This window comes from Corvus moneduloides, chromosome Z (genome assembly GCF_009650955.1).
Source record: "Corvus moneduloides isolate bCorMon1 chromosome Z, bCorMon1.pri, whole genome shotgun sequence".
Taxonomy (NCBI): Eukaryota; Metazoa; Chordata; class Aves; order Passeriformes; family Corvidae; genus Corvus; species Corvus moneduloides.
In genome coordinates, this window is record NC_045511.1 from 75,292,885 (window position 1) to 75,307,158 (window position 14,274).

The 14,274-nt window shown below is 41.7% G+C and overlaps 1 protein-coding gene across 2 annotated transcripts in view; it reads left to right on the top strand.

The window, feature by feature from the left end:
• MSH3 (mutS homolog 3) overlaps window positions 1–14,274 on the top strand; it is a 90,273-nt gene that overhangs the window by 39,295 nt on the left and 36,704 nt on the right. For both annotated transcript variants that reach the window (XM_032095904.1, XM_032095905.1), the window contains exons 11-13: window positions 2,008–2,092; window positions 2,669–2,778; window positions 12,139–12,271. In XM_032095904.1, the coding sequence (XP_031951795.1) occupies window positions 2,008–2,092; window positions 2,669–2,778; window positions 12,139–12,271 (328 nt within the window). The remainder of the gene's footprint in view (window positions 1–2,007; window positions 2,093–2,668; window positions 2,779–12,138; window positions 12,272–14,274) is intronic.

The window sequence follows — 14,274 nt, forward strand, 5'->3', positions numbered from 1 at the left end:
TTTTATCAAGTGCTGATCCCAGGCTGAAGGAAGATGAGTGGGTGGAAGCAAAACATGTTCTGTGACATGTGGAATTGTTGGTTGGGCATATCCTGCAGTTGATCTTGACTGTTACTCATATACTCTAAACTCTCAATTACCAAGATTAATAGCAGGATGAAGTAACTCAGATAAAGAAAACACCTGGGTAATGTAAGACACACATAATTTATGCTATGAAAACAACTTCATCTTATCTGATCTGAAAGAACTGTAAATATACTGTGAGAGAACAGCAAATACACTGTCAAAGAAGAGTAAATACACTGTGTGGTGGAACAGAGTGAGTTGTCTTCAGACACTCTGGGCAGCCCTGCTGTGAACAGGGTGTGTCCTGTGCTAGGTGCTCTGAAGCCAGGAGAGGTGGGGGAGCACCAGAGCCAGTAAAATCCACAATCCTGAAACTCTGATTCGACAGGAAGACCCAGGAGCACCCTTTGGCTTTTGAGAGGAGGTGGAAGGAACACCCAGCTGGGTTTAAGAGACCAAAGGCTTGAGCAGTGCCAAATAGGGAAACTGCAGTCAGTCCTGGGTGTAGAAAGGTGCTTTTGGAACACCAGATGGTACTTGTTGTTTTATGCAGGGAGTGGGAGTCAAGCAGAAATCATTCCTAATTAATTTTTGCCAGCATCAGCAGTTGTGACTGAAGATAATAAAGGAAGTATTGTTTTGTTGCTTACAATATTGTGTAATTTGGAAAGTGTTGCTGGTTTTGCTTCCAGTGTTTTCTTTTGCTGGTCAACTTCGTTGGTTTCTGAAATAGCACACAAAGCAGAATAATTATGACTATGGGTACGGTTCTGAGTCAGCTGTACTTCCAAGCTGTCATTAAACTTCTTGAGGGCCCTCAGTAGAATCTGCTTTTTTTACAATTCTGTGGAAAATACTTCTAATTTGACCCATTATTTAGGAAAAAAATTGGTAGCAGGCCCAAGCACCTGCATACAACATAAATATATAAGATTAGTCTTTGAATATTTCATATTTCTGAAAGTTTTGGGGCTGTTCTTGTTTTTAGTCTAGCAGCAATGCAGCTGTGTGTGCCTAACAGAAAAGGTTGAGAATTCAAGTACTTTTCCAGAGGGTTTAAAATTCAATGCACTGAAAAAAAAATGGTGGAAAGTCAAGAAAACAGTTTTAAATATTGCCCAGCAAATGGTTCTGCTTAGTCTAAGCCAGCAAAGAGTGTCCTAGATTCTGTGCAGAGGGCAGTCAGCAGGATGATTAACCCAGACAATCATGACTTGATTTGTCAGAAGCATTTAGTGAGGGTATTGCACTTCGTGGTCCTGACTACTATGTGTGTGTCTGAGGCTGAAATGATTTTTATATCTAATGTGATTGCACACCTAATACCATTATTTTATTAAATAAAGCAACACAACCTTTGGGTTGGTCTCATCCGGTTCTGTGAAGGAGTATCAAAAGTCAAGTAATTTTGGTCATGGTTATTACATAATTAAAACAAAATCAAATCGTTTCAATCTCCCCTATTTCTGTTTTCCTACATAGTTGCACTTGCAGCCTGTTTAAATTTTCAGTAGTGATAAAAAATATGAATATGTATTTTAATATGATGTTTTGAGGATGATTTGTGTTAAAAGTCTGTTCCACTCTTAAAGTATTAATTGTTAGTCCTATCCTTGCTAAATTGTAAACTGAATAAAGTAACCATTTAGTGGAAAAGGGTTAGATAACAGGAGGGCTGGATTTTGTTCTGAGCTTTGTCAGAGTCATTGTAGGAAATGGGGAAGTGAGTCTGAAACTTTATTTTCCCAAGCAGAAAGTTAAAAGAAGTTATTAGTGTTCAGTTCCTTTATTTATTTGAACAGATTTTAATTTCCTACTTGACTTTTTAAAATTTGTTTGCATAACTGTTGAGTTCTCTAATGTGAGAAATCTGACAGTGCTTCAGTGTTCTGCCTGTGCCCAAATTTAAGATATAACATCTGAAATTCCTCTCCCCAGCAATTTCAAACGGTTGTCTAGTGAAACTGAATACATGACAATTAATGGGACAACAATGAAAAATCTTGAAATTTTACAGAATCAGGTAAGGACAAATGTAATGCTTTCTTAGTAAATGCTGAGATTTTCACAGCTGTTGGACATATTTTTCCCAGTGAAGCTCATCAGATTTGCAAATCTGGCCCATAAGTCTTAAATTATTTTAAATGGGATCAGACTGAAGGAAGATAACATTTTCAGAAGCATAAAAGTAGTTAATCTGGTCTGGCTTTTACTGTGAGTTAGGAACATTGCTGCGCTTTGACTAACAAAGAACTTTCCTAAAATTTAATTTCTTCAGCAACTGCAGTTGAGTGATGTCTGCAGTAGGGTTTGTTTTAGTGCTCCTGCTCAGAGCTTTATGCACAGACTTATTTTAACTGTTTAATTCATTCTGGTCAATTTCTAAAAGCTATTGTCTAGCTAAAGGAAAAACATACTTAAATACCTTATGCCTCCTGGAGGTAGCTGATGTAAGGCATTGTTGATGAATGAGGTTGATAATGAATGTACAGTTGCCATATCTTAAAGCCTAAACACAATGTTTTGAATAACGTGAAGATCCTTCACTGCAAAACCGACTGCTCAGTTAAAAATAATTAAGCTATTTTCATTATTTTAGACTGACATGAAAACTAAAGGAAGCCTACTCTGGGTCTTGGATCATACTAAAACTTCCTTTGGACGTCGAAGACTGAAGAAATGGGTAACCCAGCCCCTTCTGAAATCCAGGTGAGATGGTTCCTTATCCTGGGCTAAATCTGTGTTTTATAGTTGTGATAGTGAGTATGCCCAATGAATTTTGTTTGTCCAGAAGACCTGAGATCCACAGCAGAGTTTGCACAGGAAGTGACACAGTAGAAGTTGTGGGTGTTATATTTAGGTTTGAAGGAGTTAAACCACTCTTTCTTGGCACGGATAATTACTAGTGGGTTTGGACCAAGTTAGAAATTGCTTTGCAGAAGTCAGATTGGGCACCATTCTAATTCTGTATCCTTTTTTAAACAGTTTATGAGGATCACCTGGGACTGCAAGTTCTTTTATTCCTGAACTTGCCCATTAATGTTGGATGTCTTCCTTGCTTCACAAGCATTTACGTCCCTAATGTGTCTAATTTCTTCTAAAGCAGCCATGGATGTTTTTGTTATCCCTCTGCATACATGTATTGCACCAGGAGAGAGTTCCTTTTTTATTAATCCTGAAATGTGATGATGGTTTGGCCACTCCTGTATTTTGACCTGTGCTTGATTTATTTATCAGTGCTTTAGAAGTGATGTATTTTGTAGCAGTGCTACGCTGGTTTTCACTTGTCTCGGTTTTGAAATGGGCTCCATCTTTTCTGATTTCTCTTTGCTGACCCAATTTGAGTGTTGTGCTTGAATGTGAGGTAAACAGTAGTATTGAGTCCGTGGGCTGCATTTGCCTACATGTTGAGTTTTTGGATCCATTCATTTGGGTGTGTGTTTCCTGAGGATTGTTAATGTAGAGTTCATTGAAGTTGTCACTTTCTTCCCTTCAGTTGTAGCATACAGCAGGTCTTTTGACTTGGTTATCCACAGTATCGTTCCTCTCTGTTTTAATTCTGAAAATATATTAAGCAGTTTTAATGTTTATTGCTTTTTGACAGGTTTAAATGGTGAGGTATACCAGTGTTTTAGCATCTTGCTGTTGCTGGTAATTTACAAATGTGTCTTCAGAAGCATCTATTTTTCCTTGACCAAATCTAGTATGTTAAAGCATTGTACTTCTGAGGCATCACTACTTAATTTTCTTATTAGCCTTTTTGTAATAAATTAATTTCAGTGGGCCTCTTGTTTTTTGATTCTTCTGATAACAGCTTTCATGTATCTTACCCACTTGCAAAGGCTTTTGATGTGACCATCCTAAGCAGCATGGAGGTCAGTCGGAGCATTGCATTCACCTGAAAAGCATTTAGGTAGAATTCCGCTGCCACTTTGCAGGAATAGACGGAAATAAATCAGTTTATTTCTCTTCCTGCCGTGGCGGCCTGCTGGGTTTGTGTGTGCAGTTGTCAGCGGAGGGAGCCAGAGCACTGAGGATGGCCCCGGGCAGGACGCGGCTCGGGCTTCTCCCAGACCTCTCCGGCCGCGCTGCTCCCGAGTGACCATGCCTGTAGGTCAGCAGCTCAAGCACCGCTCCACAGGGAGATGGAGCAGACTGCAAACTGCTTCCCTGGGGACTTCAGGCCCTCTTTGTTAACCAATATGTTTAGTTTAAACTCTCCCTTCTCTAAGTGCAGAACTTTACAACCTCGTAGTTCTGTTTCCTTCTCTTACTCCTCTGCTCCTTCTCACTTCTAGAGAGGGATGCTTGGCATTTTCAGGCTTCTGTGGCTGGAGATGATGGTGCTCCTCAGTACTACTTGAAGCAGAAAAAGCTATTTTGCTCTGTGTACTTCTCCCTTTTGTACTCTCAAGTTGTAATTTCGGATAGTTAGTGCATCAGGCATCTGGCAATATTGTTCCCAGTAATGCACAAAAATGCACTCAGAGAACATTCCGTAATTGTAATTTACCTGTGCCTCCTGGAGTGACATTCTCAGAGGAAGTAAGGCTTCTGTACTGCATCTTTCCCAGTCACTGAGTAGGTGTATCAAGTGAGAGGGTGTAATTACTGCTTTATGCCTTGGAGTTGAAAATCACTTGGGATGATGACTAAATTTCCTGTGAAGGAACCATACATTAGATTGAATAAAGATGGAATGTGTACAAACTCATTTGGGCAAACTTGAAGATATTCTTTAAATCATCAGTGATGCAATACATGTAGAGACAAGATCTGTACATTTGGGAAAAAAAGAAATGGCAAAAAAAAGCTTAACCAATAGGGGTGTAATGTCCTCACTTACTCACCTGGGTACATGAAGGTAATGAGATAAGAGTGTATCAGTCACCAACAACTGAGCTTTTTAGGAGTAATGAGGACAGTTGTTTTCCTGCAGAAGTTACGTATTTTACGTGGATTATAGAAGTGCTATCTTACCTCTGAAATTCAAGTTCCATCAAGTGCCTTTCTCACCTGATGTCTGTAAGCAGAGTGGAAGAAAATCAAAGTGATGTCCTGGAACATTTCTGAGTGAGTGAAACCTGCCGTCCTGTCGGGCAATGGGGTTCCAGCAGGAGAACAGCAGAGCAGCCACAGGGCTCAGGACAGCGCACAGGGTCCAGTGTTGTAGCACAGTGTGATCTTTGTGTCTTTGTCTGTGTGCAACAGTTACAAATATTTTCCTTCCTAATGCGAAATAGATCTCAGAACCCTTGAGGCTGATGTGAAGTCATTGCTTTTTCAATAGCTGCATGAGGAGGAGAAGGACAAGGTTCACACAGGCCTGTGTGAACTCTGTGGCTTGTAAGTACAGACAGCACTGCATCAGGAAGGTGATTCCCCTACTCTCCTGCTCTTGCTGGAGAGGTGGAATGTCTTTTAACCATCAGTGGGTGGACAGGATATGTGATTTCTGGTGCCATAGCCAGGGGGAGGGAGAGACCTTGCTGTGGAACTGGGAGAGAACCTGACTGCTGTTTGCCTCTGTTGCAAAAGTGCCTTCTTTGGGTTAAAAGAGTTTCTAATGCAAAATTTTAAAAGCTGAGGGATGTGTGTGAGATAAACTGGGAGTGGTAAAATACTGGGGATGTGTGATGTGCACATATTAGTTTGCACAGTAATCTCTCCCCTTGGGGTGTTCTGTACGGGTTTTTGAGGGTTTTCATGTTTGAAGTAGTTTAAACAGACTGAGTGACCCACGAGTGCCTGGATTGTTTTACTTTAATATTCTTCTGTCTCTCTTAGAATTTTAGTGTTATATATGATGTGCCTGAATTTATCTGTAGCCAATTTATATTCGCCTGATCTTTTTCTAGTCAAAGCTGATGTTTAAATCTCAAGAAAGGAGAAAAATTGTATCTGTTTAGACAGTTGCCAAAAACATGTCAACCTTTGCTTTGTGCTTTAGAGGAACCAAAATTTTAATTACCTCTCAAAAACTGGATTTCCATTTTTTCCCTGAGATTCCAGCATACCTTGTCCCCGCCTTTTCTTCCAGTTCTAGATGAGATGATGCTTTTATAATATTGAAGCCTGGTAGGATAGTATTGATAATTACTATTAGTCTGAATATGCTTTGTCCTCAGGAGCTCAGAATGACTGTAAGTATAGCAAATTCAGAACTGCACAATGCAGGACTACAGACAGTTCCTTATCTACTCCTGAAGAAGAGGAAGAGTGTAAATTGGCATTACTAATGCAACATGCATTACTTGGAGGATATATACTGTAGAACTGGGAAGAAAAGGGTCCCTTTATAGTGAGATTGGCAATGACATGTCTTTTGTAATATAAAATAATGTTTTGTTCTAAATTTTCTCACTTTGAATGTATTGAGTGCTGTTTTAGTTACACTTCTATACACAAAGTATAATCCTAAAGGAAATTCTTTCAAGTTTGACTTTGTCCTTGTTCTCATAATTAAAATATCAGGGCAGTAAAACAAACTATCTAAATGTCCTTGGAGAAACCCATCTTAATTCGGACTTAAATTGGTTGTCAGTTGATACCATCATCATCCAGTGCAGGATTAGAATTTTTTTTTTCCCCCAGCAGTAATTTATGAATAAAATCCTCTGATCCTACAGCAGGGCTAAATTTTCCTCCTAAGAATAACGACTTTATAGAATCAGTGCCAGTATAAAAGGCACAAATGCAGGTTACAGCATATGCCTGAGATCTCAAAATTGTTGTAGGAAAGAAAAAGATTGCAACATCATCACATGTATTGATTCATTTTTGCTAGCTGTGTTTTGGTCCCTTTGAATGCTGTGTCTAATTCCTTATAAATGGAGCAATCAGGCATTCATTCATGTTGGCTAAAGTAGCTAATTGTTCCCTTTTTAGGCACAAATAGCTGAAATACATTGTGTATGAACATAAACAAAGTGTTTGATTACCATTTGCATATTTTGGACGTTCTTTTAACAGATGTGAAGATAAAGTTTAGGTTACTTGTATACTGCTGTTAAGTATTTGAGATCCATTCAGGGAGATTGTCCTCTCCTGGCTGCATGTTCACGTTGGACCTCTCTGGAGAGCCATGAGACATCAGTTTTGAGAGTAAATTACTTGAAAAACAAGTGAACAGATCCAGAAGGATGCTTAATTTTTTTAGGGTTCACTTAAATTTCACTGCACTAATTATGATAGAATTACCCTTGTTTGTACTTTTTTGTTGGTGCTAATGGATAAAATTCCAACAGTCACACCAAAATTTTACAGATCGGGGTTCATCCCATAAATTAGCCAGCCCATAAATAAAAAGCCAGAGGTAAGGGTGGCATCCCAGCCTTTAGGGGAAGGGAGCACCCAAGATTGGCCGGGGCTCATGGCTGAGAGGAAGGGCAGAAGTTGGAGGGCCCACAGAAGGCCCCGGGGTTTTGTTAGCAGATGACACACCTGGCAGGGAAATTGGTCTGTTATCCTGAGCAGGATAAGCACCAGCAGTGGGGTTTGACCAGAGGGACAGAGTGACAGGAGAGAGGGGGGGAGGTGGATTAGAGAGGGGAGAGAGGAAGAAAGGGAGGGAGGGGTCATCATTCCTGGCCCCCACGCCGGTGCTGCTGGCAGGGTGTCTGTCCCTGGGGCATGCACACCTGGGGCCCCACTCCTGCAGGCACCTGTTCACAGATAAGATCTCCTGCCCTGGAGATAAGCTCCTGGGTTTCTGTGCACAGTAGTTACGAGAGGCAGTCTGTTCCAGACCTGTCTGGAAAAGGGTCGGAGGCTCCGGAGTGTGGGTGGTCCTGACCCTCCTGCTTCCTGACCTCGTTCCTGTTGATCTCCAGCAGGCACAGCACGGATGTTTGTCCCGGAAAAGTGCGTCCCTGCCTCCACAGGGTCCCTGCTCCAGCCACAACAGTCCTTGGCTGCCACTGCAGCTGTCGCCCGTCGGCGTTGGGGTCTTCATCGCCCTGACCTCCCCGGCTTCTGCAGTAAGCCAGGGCTTCATCTTCTGTTCTTTGAAAGGACATCCTGAGTTTATGGACTGCATAGTGGTAATTCTGCCAGGGCTGTGGGTTTTGATGGCATTAATTGCCTGTCATGAAAGGGAGTGGTCTAAAGCAGGGGAAACTCTGTACCATTTAACATGGTCTTTAACTTAATCAGCTCATCCAAAGTCTTCATTCGTGAATGGAGGTCTGAGGGGAGGTCAGAAAAAACCCCATAATATATAATCGAATAATTTAAATTATACATTTTCATTCTTTACAATGCTGCAGTTAGGAGGCTGCTAGGCTTCGATTTAGATACCATAGTCCACGGGAGGCAGTGTGTGTTGTTTCATACCCTTCATTATGTTTTTTAAGGGGTTGAATTCCTGTAACTGACAGTTCTGCATATCTCTGTTCTCTTCGAATGGATTTAATAATTAATAAAATTAATTTTAATTGTATACACTGTACTTGAGTAATGTCCTTAGCATGATGAATGAATTCATACTGTGTGCATTTAGCATAAGTTAAGAGATTTCTGATAAATTTGTATTTATTTACCTTGGATTTAAATAATACTTTACATGAATGAAAATGTCCTGCGGCTATTATATTGCAGTTACATTATCAATTTCACTCTGCTTTAAATGTAATGATACATTATCACATCTAAAAATGTTAGGTTTGCTTTGCTGCAGGAGAGACCAGCAGACCTCTGTTACCACTCCAGCAACCAGCAATCCTGTTCAGACTGCTCAGATGTTAATTCAGTGCAGTGCTTTCGTGTCTGCAGCCTTCTGCTTTGTCAAAATAATTTTTAGTTCAGGATTCAAACATGTTCTTCGTATTTTCTAATTTTCTGTATTGTTCACTGTTTGGCAGCAGAATAATGCAGGGGAGTATCTCATTATTTCACTTCAAGTAGTTCTTCTAAATGACTCCAATAACAATTCTGCAGTTAGATTTTGTTATGTTTAAATACACTGCAAAGTGATTTTAGTATTGTATTAATGATGCTATTCTTAGAGGGAGGTATGGCAGAAGTAAGAGTATTGCTTTTAGTCAACTGAATTATGTTACATTATTCCACAGAAGATTGCTTGGAAAATTGGATAAAGCTCAGATTGCTGACATGGTTTATACAGATGAGAAAGAACAGGCTAATATTGCACCTAAATGCAGCATGAAGTAGCATCCAGTTTAGCTGGCTGTTGAGTTTCTTTGCATAATGTTAGATTCAGGTTTTCTGGTGGTGGAATTCTTTTCCAGACACAGAGAGTTTGGCAACCCCAAACTGTGTATCATATATGCTGGGTAACTGTACAGTGCACAACAAATTTCTTTAGAGATGGCTTAGCAACTGATCAGTGTAATATATATATATTTATATATTGGCACTCAATAAAATGTTTGTTCATTTCAGTCTAAATATTTAAAGTTTAAAAGCATACTTTAAAATTTATCATCTGTTTTTATGATATCTTGTCCCAGTCCTTCCTTCCTCATGGGCAGCAAAGGACACAGTCCTTCGCTGTACTTTCTGACTTTTGAAATAGGAATCTCAATAGGTTTTCTTTACAGGTGGAAAAAAAGGGGTAATTTGGTACTGAGTACCATTTTCCTGACCCTTTCTTCTTTGTGGGATTAAAGCAGAAAAACTGTGTGGATGCTTAGTTTTAGATTACTGGAGCTCCAGTAACACAGCCATATGTGAGGATGATTAAAGTGCAGATTAGGCTTTGGAGGGAGGGGTTTCTCAAGTATCTCTGTCTATTTAACGTATTGCTGCCAGTTTCCAGTTGGCTATATAGTAATAGTGCCATTTAAATTAAATTAAAGTGTTCTGGAACAGAGTTTTGCTGCTTACAGTGCTTTTAATAATACAAAATAAAGGTTTTTATCTTCTTTAAGGTACATTTGCTTATAATTTAACAGTTCAGTACTCCCTCATGTGGAGGAGAAGTGTTCCAGGGTTTCAAGTACAGCAAGCTTAAGTAATTCTCCATGAAAATGGGATTGTGGGTGGTGACACTGACCCTTCAGAACATCACTGTAGCTGCTGGTTTGGGGCTGTGTGCTCAGGGTGTTTCTGGCTCTGCCGTGGCTGTCAGCACTGCTCAGGTTCCTCCGTTACCCCGCTGTCGGTGGGAGCACCTCTCTGACGGGCAGAGCTGAGATCTCTGCTCCTGGGGTGCAGCTCCTGTGGGTCATTCACTGCCCTGCCAGGCTGCTCCAGCACGTGGGGCGGCTCTGACGGGTCGGGGCCAGGGCTCAGGTTGTTCTGTGCTCAAGCAGCACCACTGCCAGTGGCTGCTCTGTGCTGCTGCTGCTGCTGCTTCCAGGTCACCTGGCTGCCCATAGGAATGGGGGAAATGTGTGAATTTGTGAATGTGAATGTGTGAATTTGGCATTGCTGGAGCAGTGGATCGGGTGTTCTTGTGACCTGCAACAGGACTGCTAAGCAGAGCCTGCCAAGTCTCACCTTTCTGTTTTCCTCAGGGTTGGGAAAAAAGCCAGTGTTGGATAGTGGAGTGTTGTGAGTACTCTGGTGCTATCAGAGAGTCTCTGCAGTTCAGGGATAGTGGTGATTTCCCAGGGTGCCCAGGCAGCAGAGGCTGTCCCCTGTTCATGTGGCAGCAGTGGGAGGGTGCATCTTCCCGTGCTCCAGGGCACAGGTGGGCAGGGCCATCCTGGTGTTGTACAGCAAGGCTGCTCTGGGGGTCAGGGTATGTCATTTGTGGCAGGTGAGGGAATGGTTTTACTGCTTTGGCATAAAGAAGTATGACACTGAAACAATCCTGGCACATGACAGCTGTTAGGTTTGTGTTTATCTGAGAGCACGCCCAGGCATGATATTCCCCTTTCACATGAGGTGCAATAAAATTTCAAGGACTTAGATTCAGCTGTCTTCAGGGCCAGAGGCCTCTGACTGCTGGACTATTGTAATGTCTGCAGCCTGTGGAGGTGCCTAATTTCTTTGGTTTCCTCATGGACACCATTTATGAGCAGCCACACTGGCAATTGGCCTGAAAGTTCTGCAGTAAAAGCCAGGGGCAAGACAGGCAATCTTCCAGAAATCTTCCATTTGGATTGTGTCCTTAGTTCCCATCCCTCTGTGCTGGCTGAGCTCTGAGCATCTTGCTGGTCCCTGAGATTGTGGGCTGGGCTGCATGTGCACACACTTGTCTGGGATGTGAAGTGTCTGCATCAAAGGACTGATTCCTCCTCAAACTGCATGGATGGATGGGCTTTGGATGCACCCGTTTACCCCTACTCTCAGTACTGCCCTGGGAAGCAGCAGGAAGGTAATTTGGTTGCGCAGAGAGCAGAAATGGAGTTACCTCTGCAATCTACAGCCAGTCTATGGATATGTTGGAAGGATACAGAGGAGATTGGGGTAAAACTTGGTGGTAGTTGTCCATTTTTGCAGCCCTTTGCTTTTAAGAATATGATTGTAAGAAAGGTGCCAAGAACTATGGAATTGCCTCTTCTCATAAAAAAAGTGTTTCCTCACTTCAGGAGGACATTTCCTTGACTTCAGTCCCAAAACACAGACATAAATGCTACAGGTTTTAGCAAAAAACCAGTAAAAAAACCAGCACAGTTCTGATCCATGTAATTGCCAATCACTGGTTGGGACCAGACACAGAGGGGCAAAATGGTAAGGGGTATTTACAACCTGCTGGAATAAAGTATGCTACATGGAGTTCGGATGTGAACTCTAAACTCCCTCTGCCCATCCTCCAGGCACTTGTCTGTACAGTTGGGGTGGAGTACTCAGGATTCAGTGTTACTCCTGTTATAAGCCCCAGAGACACATGCAGAATTGGGCACTGAAGTGTGTGTTGGGCTGTTGTGAGCACGGAGAGGGGAGAACGAGCTCGTGTCCAGGATCTTGCTTGCATTTTGAGTGAAATCCCAAGATTCTCTGCATTCCTCAGCTCTTTTACTAGCCTACTCATGAGGATGTGCCATCAGTCAAGGATTAAAAAAAATCAACCCAAAGCAAACCAAAGGAAGAGGTTCATTAGATGTATGCCTTGCCCTCAGAGAAATACGAGTTTTAATTATTGATCATCTTCTTTTACAGTGAGATAAATGCCCGGCTTGATGCTGTGTCTGAAATTCTGCTGTCAGAATCCAGCGTGTTTGGTCAGATTCAAACTCTGCTTTGTAAGCTGCCAGATTTACAGAGAGGCCTCTGCAGTGTCTTCCACAAGAAGGTATACCCATCATTACACTAATTTATTGCTCTCTAAACAGCATCATTCTGTCTTAGTGTACTTCCTTTGGTTTTGCATGTTTGTTTAAAAATGTTTTCTACTTAGCAAGACTGAGGCTCACATATTAAAGGGATGTGAGTTTATAAAAATCAGATGTGGTAAAATCTTATTTTGTGATCAGCAATATGCTGATAGAAGAAATGTCTGGGCAGGGTTCTAAAGCACGTGCTTTGGATTGCTAGTGATAACAGGAGAACATCTGTGGTAGTCATGATTTAGTGGCTGGGTTCAGCGAGGTGGCATGGTGCAATAACCATTTGCCATTAACTGTTATTTGCCTTAAAGCTTTGCATTCCATGTGGTGATCTAAAATCACATGTGCAAGTGGAACCACTTGGCTGTAGTTTTCTGTTTTGAAATGAATGTTGATTTGTTTGTAAATGCTCTAGTTTGGACCTCACATCCACATTTTAACAAGAATCACTTGTAATGAGACTCTGACAATTCTTAGCTGGAGCAGATTAATGTGCCAACAGCACCTGTGGAGTACTTAATGTTCTTTCATTTCACTGTTCTATTTAGAGGTTTTGACAGGTTGTTTTAGATAAAGGAATAGAACGAGAGCAAAGTTGCAATTTTTTTGGATGGTACAGCATAAAGTTTTCCTGTTCGTGAAAATCTGAAACCCAGTTATTGTGCACTTTTTAAAGCCCTGAGGTGTTGCAGTGTTTGGCTCTTGGAAAGGCTTGCTTATTTCAGTGAAAGGATGCAGAGGTCCAGCCATAAGGAAGGTTGTGGCAAGAGGGAGTGTGCATCAATTTACCCATCCTCTAAAGTGTACCATATTCACATGAAACAATTGTTGGGTTTCTTAGTCCAAACAACTGCCCAGGAATTAGGTAATTCACTTTGTAATGGTTTAACTCATTTCAGGTTTCATACATAGTACCGTTTCTAGGAATGTATCCTCATTTCACAACATCCTGGCACTCCTCTGCTGCTGCCTTGTGGGGTTTGTTTGGTTTGGTTTGTTTGGTTTTATTTTCTGCATGGACTCATTTCTTCAGATGTCCCTCCCTGCTGTAGAACTGCTTGCCTTTCTCAGCTTTAAGCTCACTTTTAGGTGGAGCCATGCAGAGACCTGGATGTTCGTGTGGTTTTTGAAATGAGGTGACAATGCAGTTTGTCTGAACAGCAGCCACTGTAGCATGAAGGTATGTGTTTAGTGAGTCAGATGTTGGAAAGAAGCTGCGGGAGAGGAGAAATGCTCCAGCAGAATCCCTAAAAAGGGTAAATTAGGGAGGAAAGCTCTAAGGACACGCTTTTCATTTGAGGAATTTGCTTCCCCTGGTAAAATCCTGGGTTATGCAGAGCACTGTGGAGAGGACCTGAAGCACTGAATAATCCCTGAAGACCTTTAGGACTTCAAGGAGATGGCGGTGTCCCTGAGAGACAGGGTCTGTTTTCAATAAAGAGTCAAAAGGAAACGCTGGGAAACTGATTCTGAAGCACAGGTGGTGAATATGGAGCCTGAAGAAGGGTCCCAGTGAAGCAGATAGGTATTAGAGAACATGGAGTAACTGGGTTTCATGGATTTTTTTTGTGGGCCTTTTCCACCCCCCCCAGTGAATGCTGCCATTTCAGTTCCCACCACAGAACCCTTTCCAGTTCTGTTAATTCCAGATGTCCATCTCTCACACACTCAAAGTGAGATTTGGCGCAATTTCATTCCCATGAAGGGAGTCAAGACTCTGGGTGGAACACACTGATGGCTTCACTGAAGGAATGTGCATGTTAGTTCACTGTCAGCAGCAGGAAAAATAGGTGAATGTGACAAGCATTTCATCCTGCAGGCCCTTTTTACTTCAGTGAAGTTATTATCTGAGGAGGTGTGTTGTACAAGGAGACTCTGAGGTGTACAGAGATGGCTGGGGTGTCTCAGTCATTCCAAACATTCTTTGGGATGTTTTTTTCAGTCAGGTCAGCCACTCCAGAAATTTCAT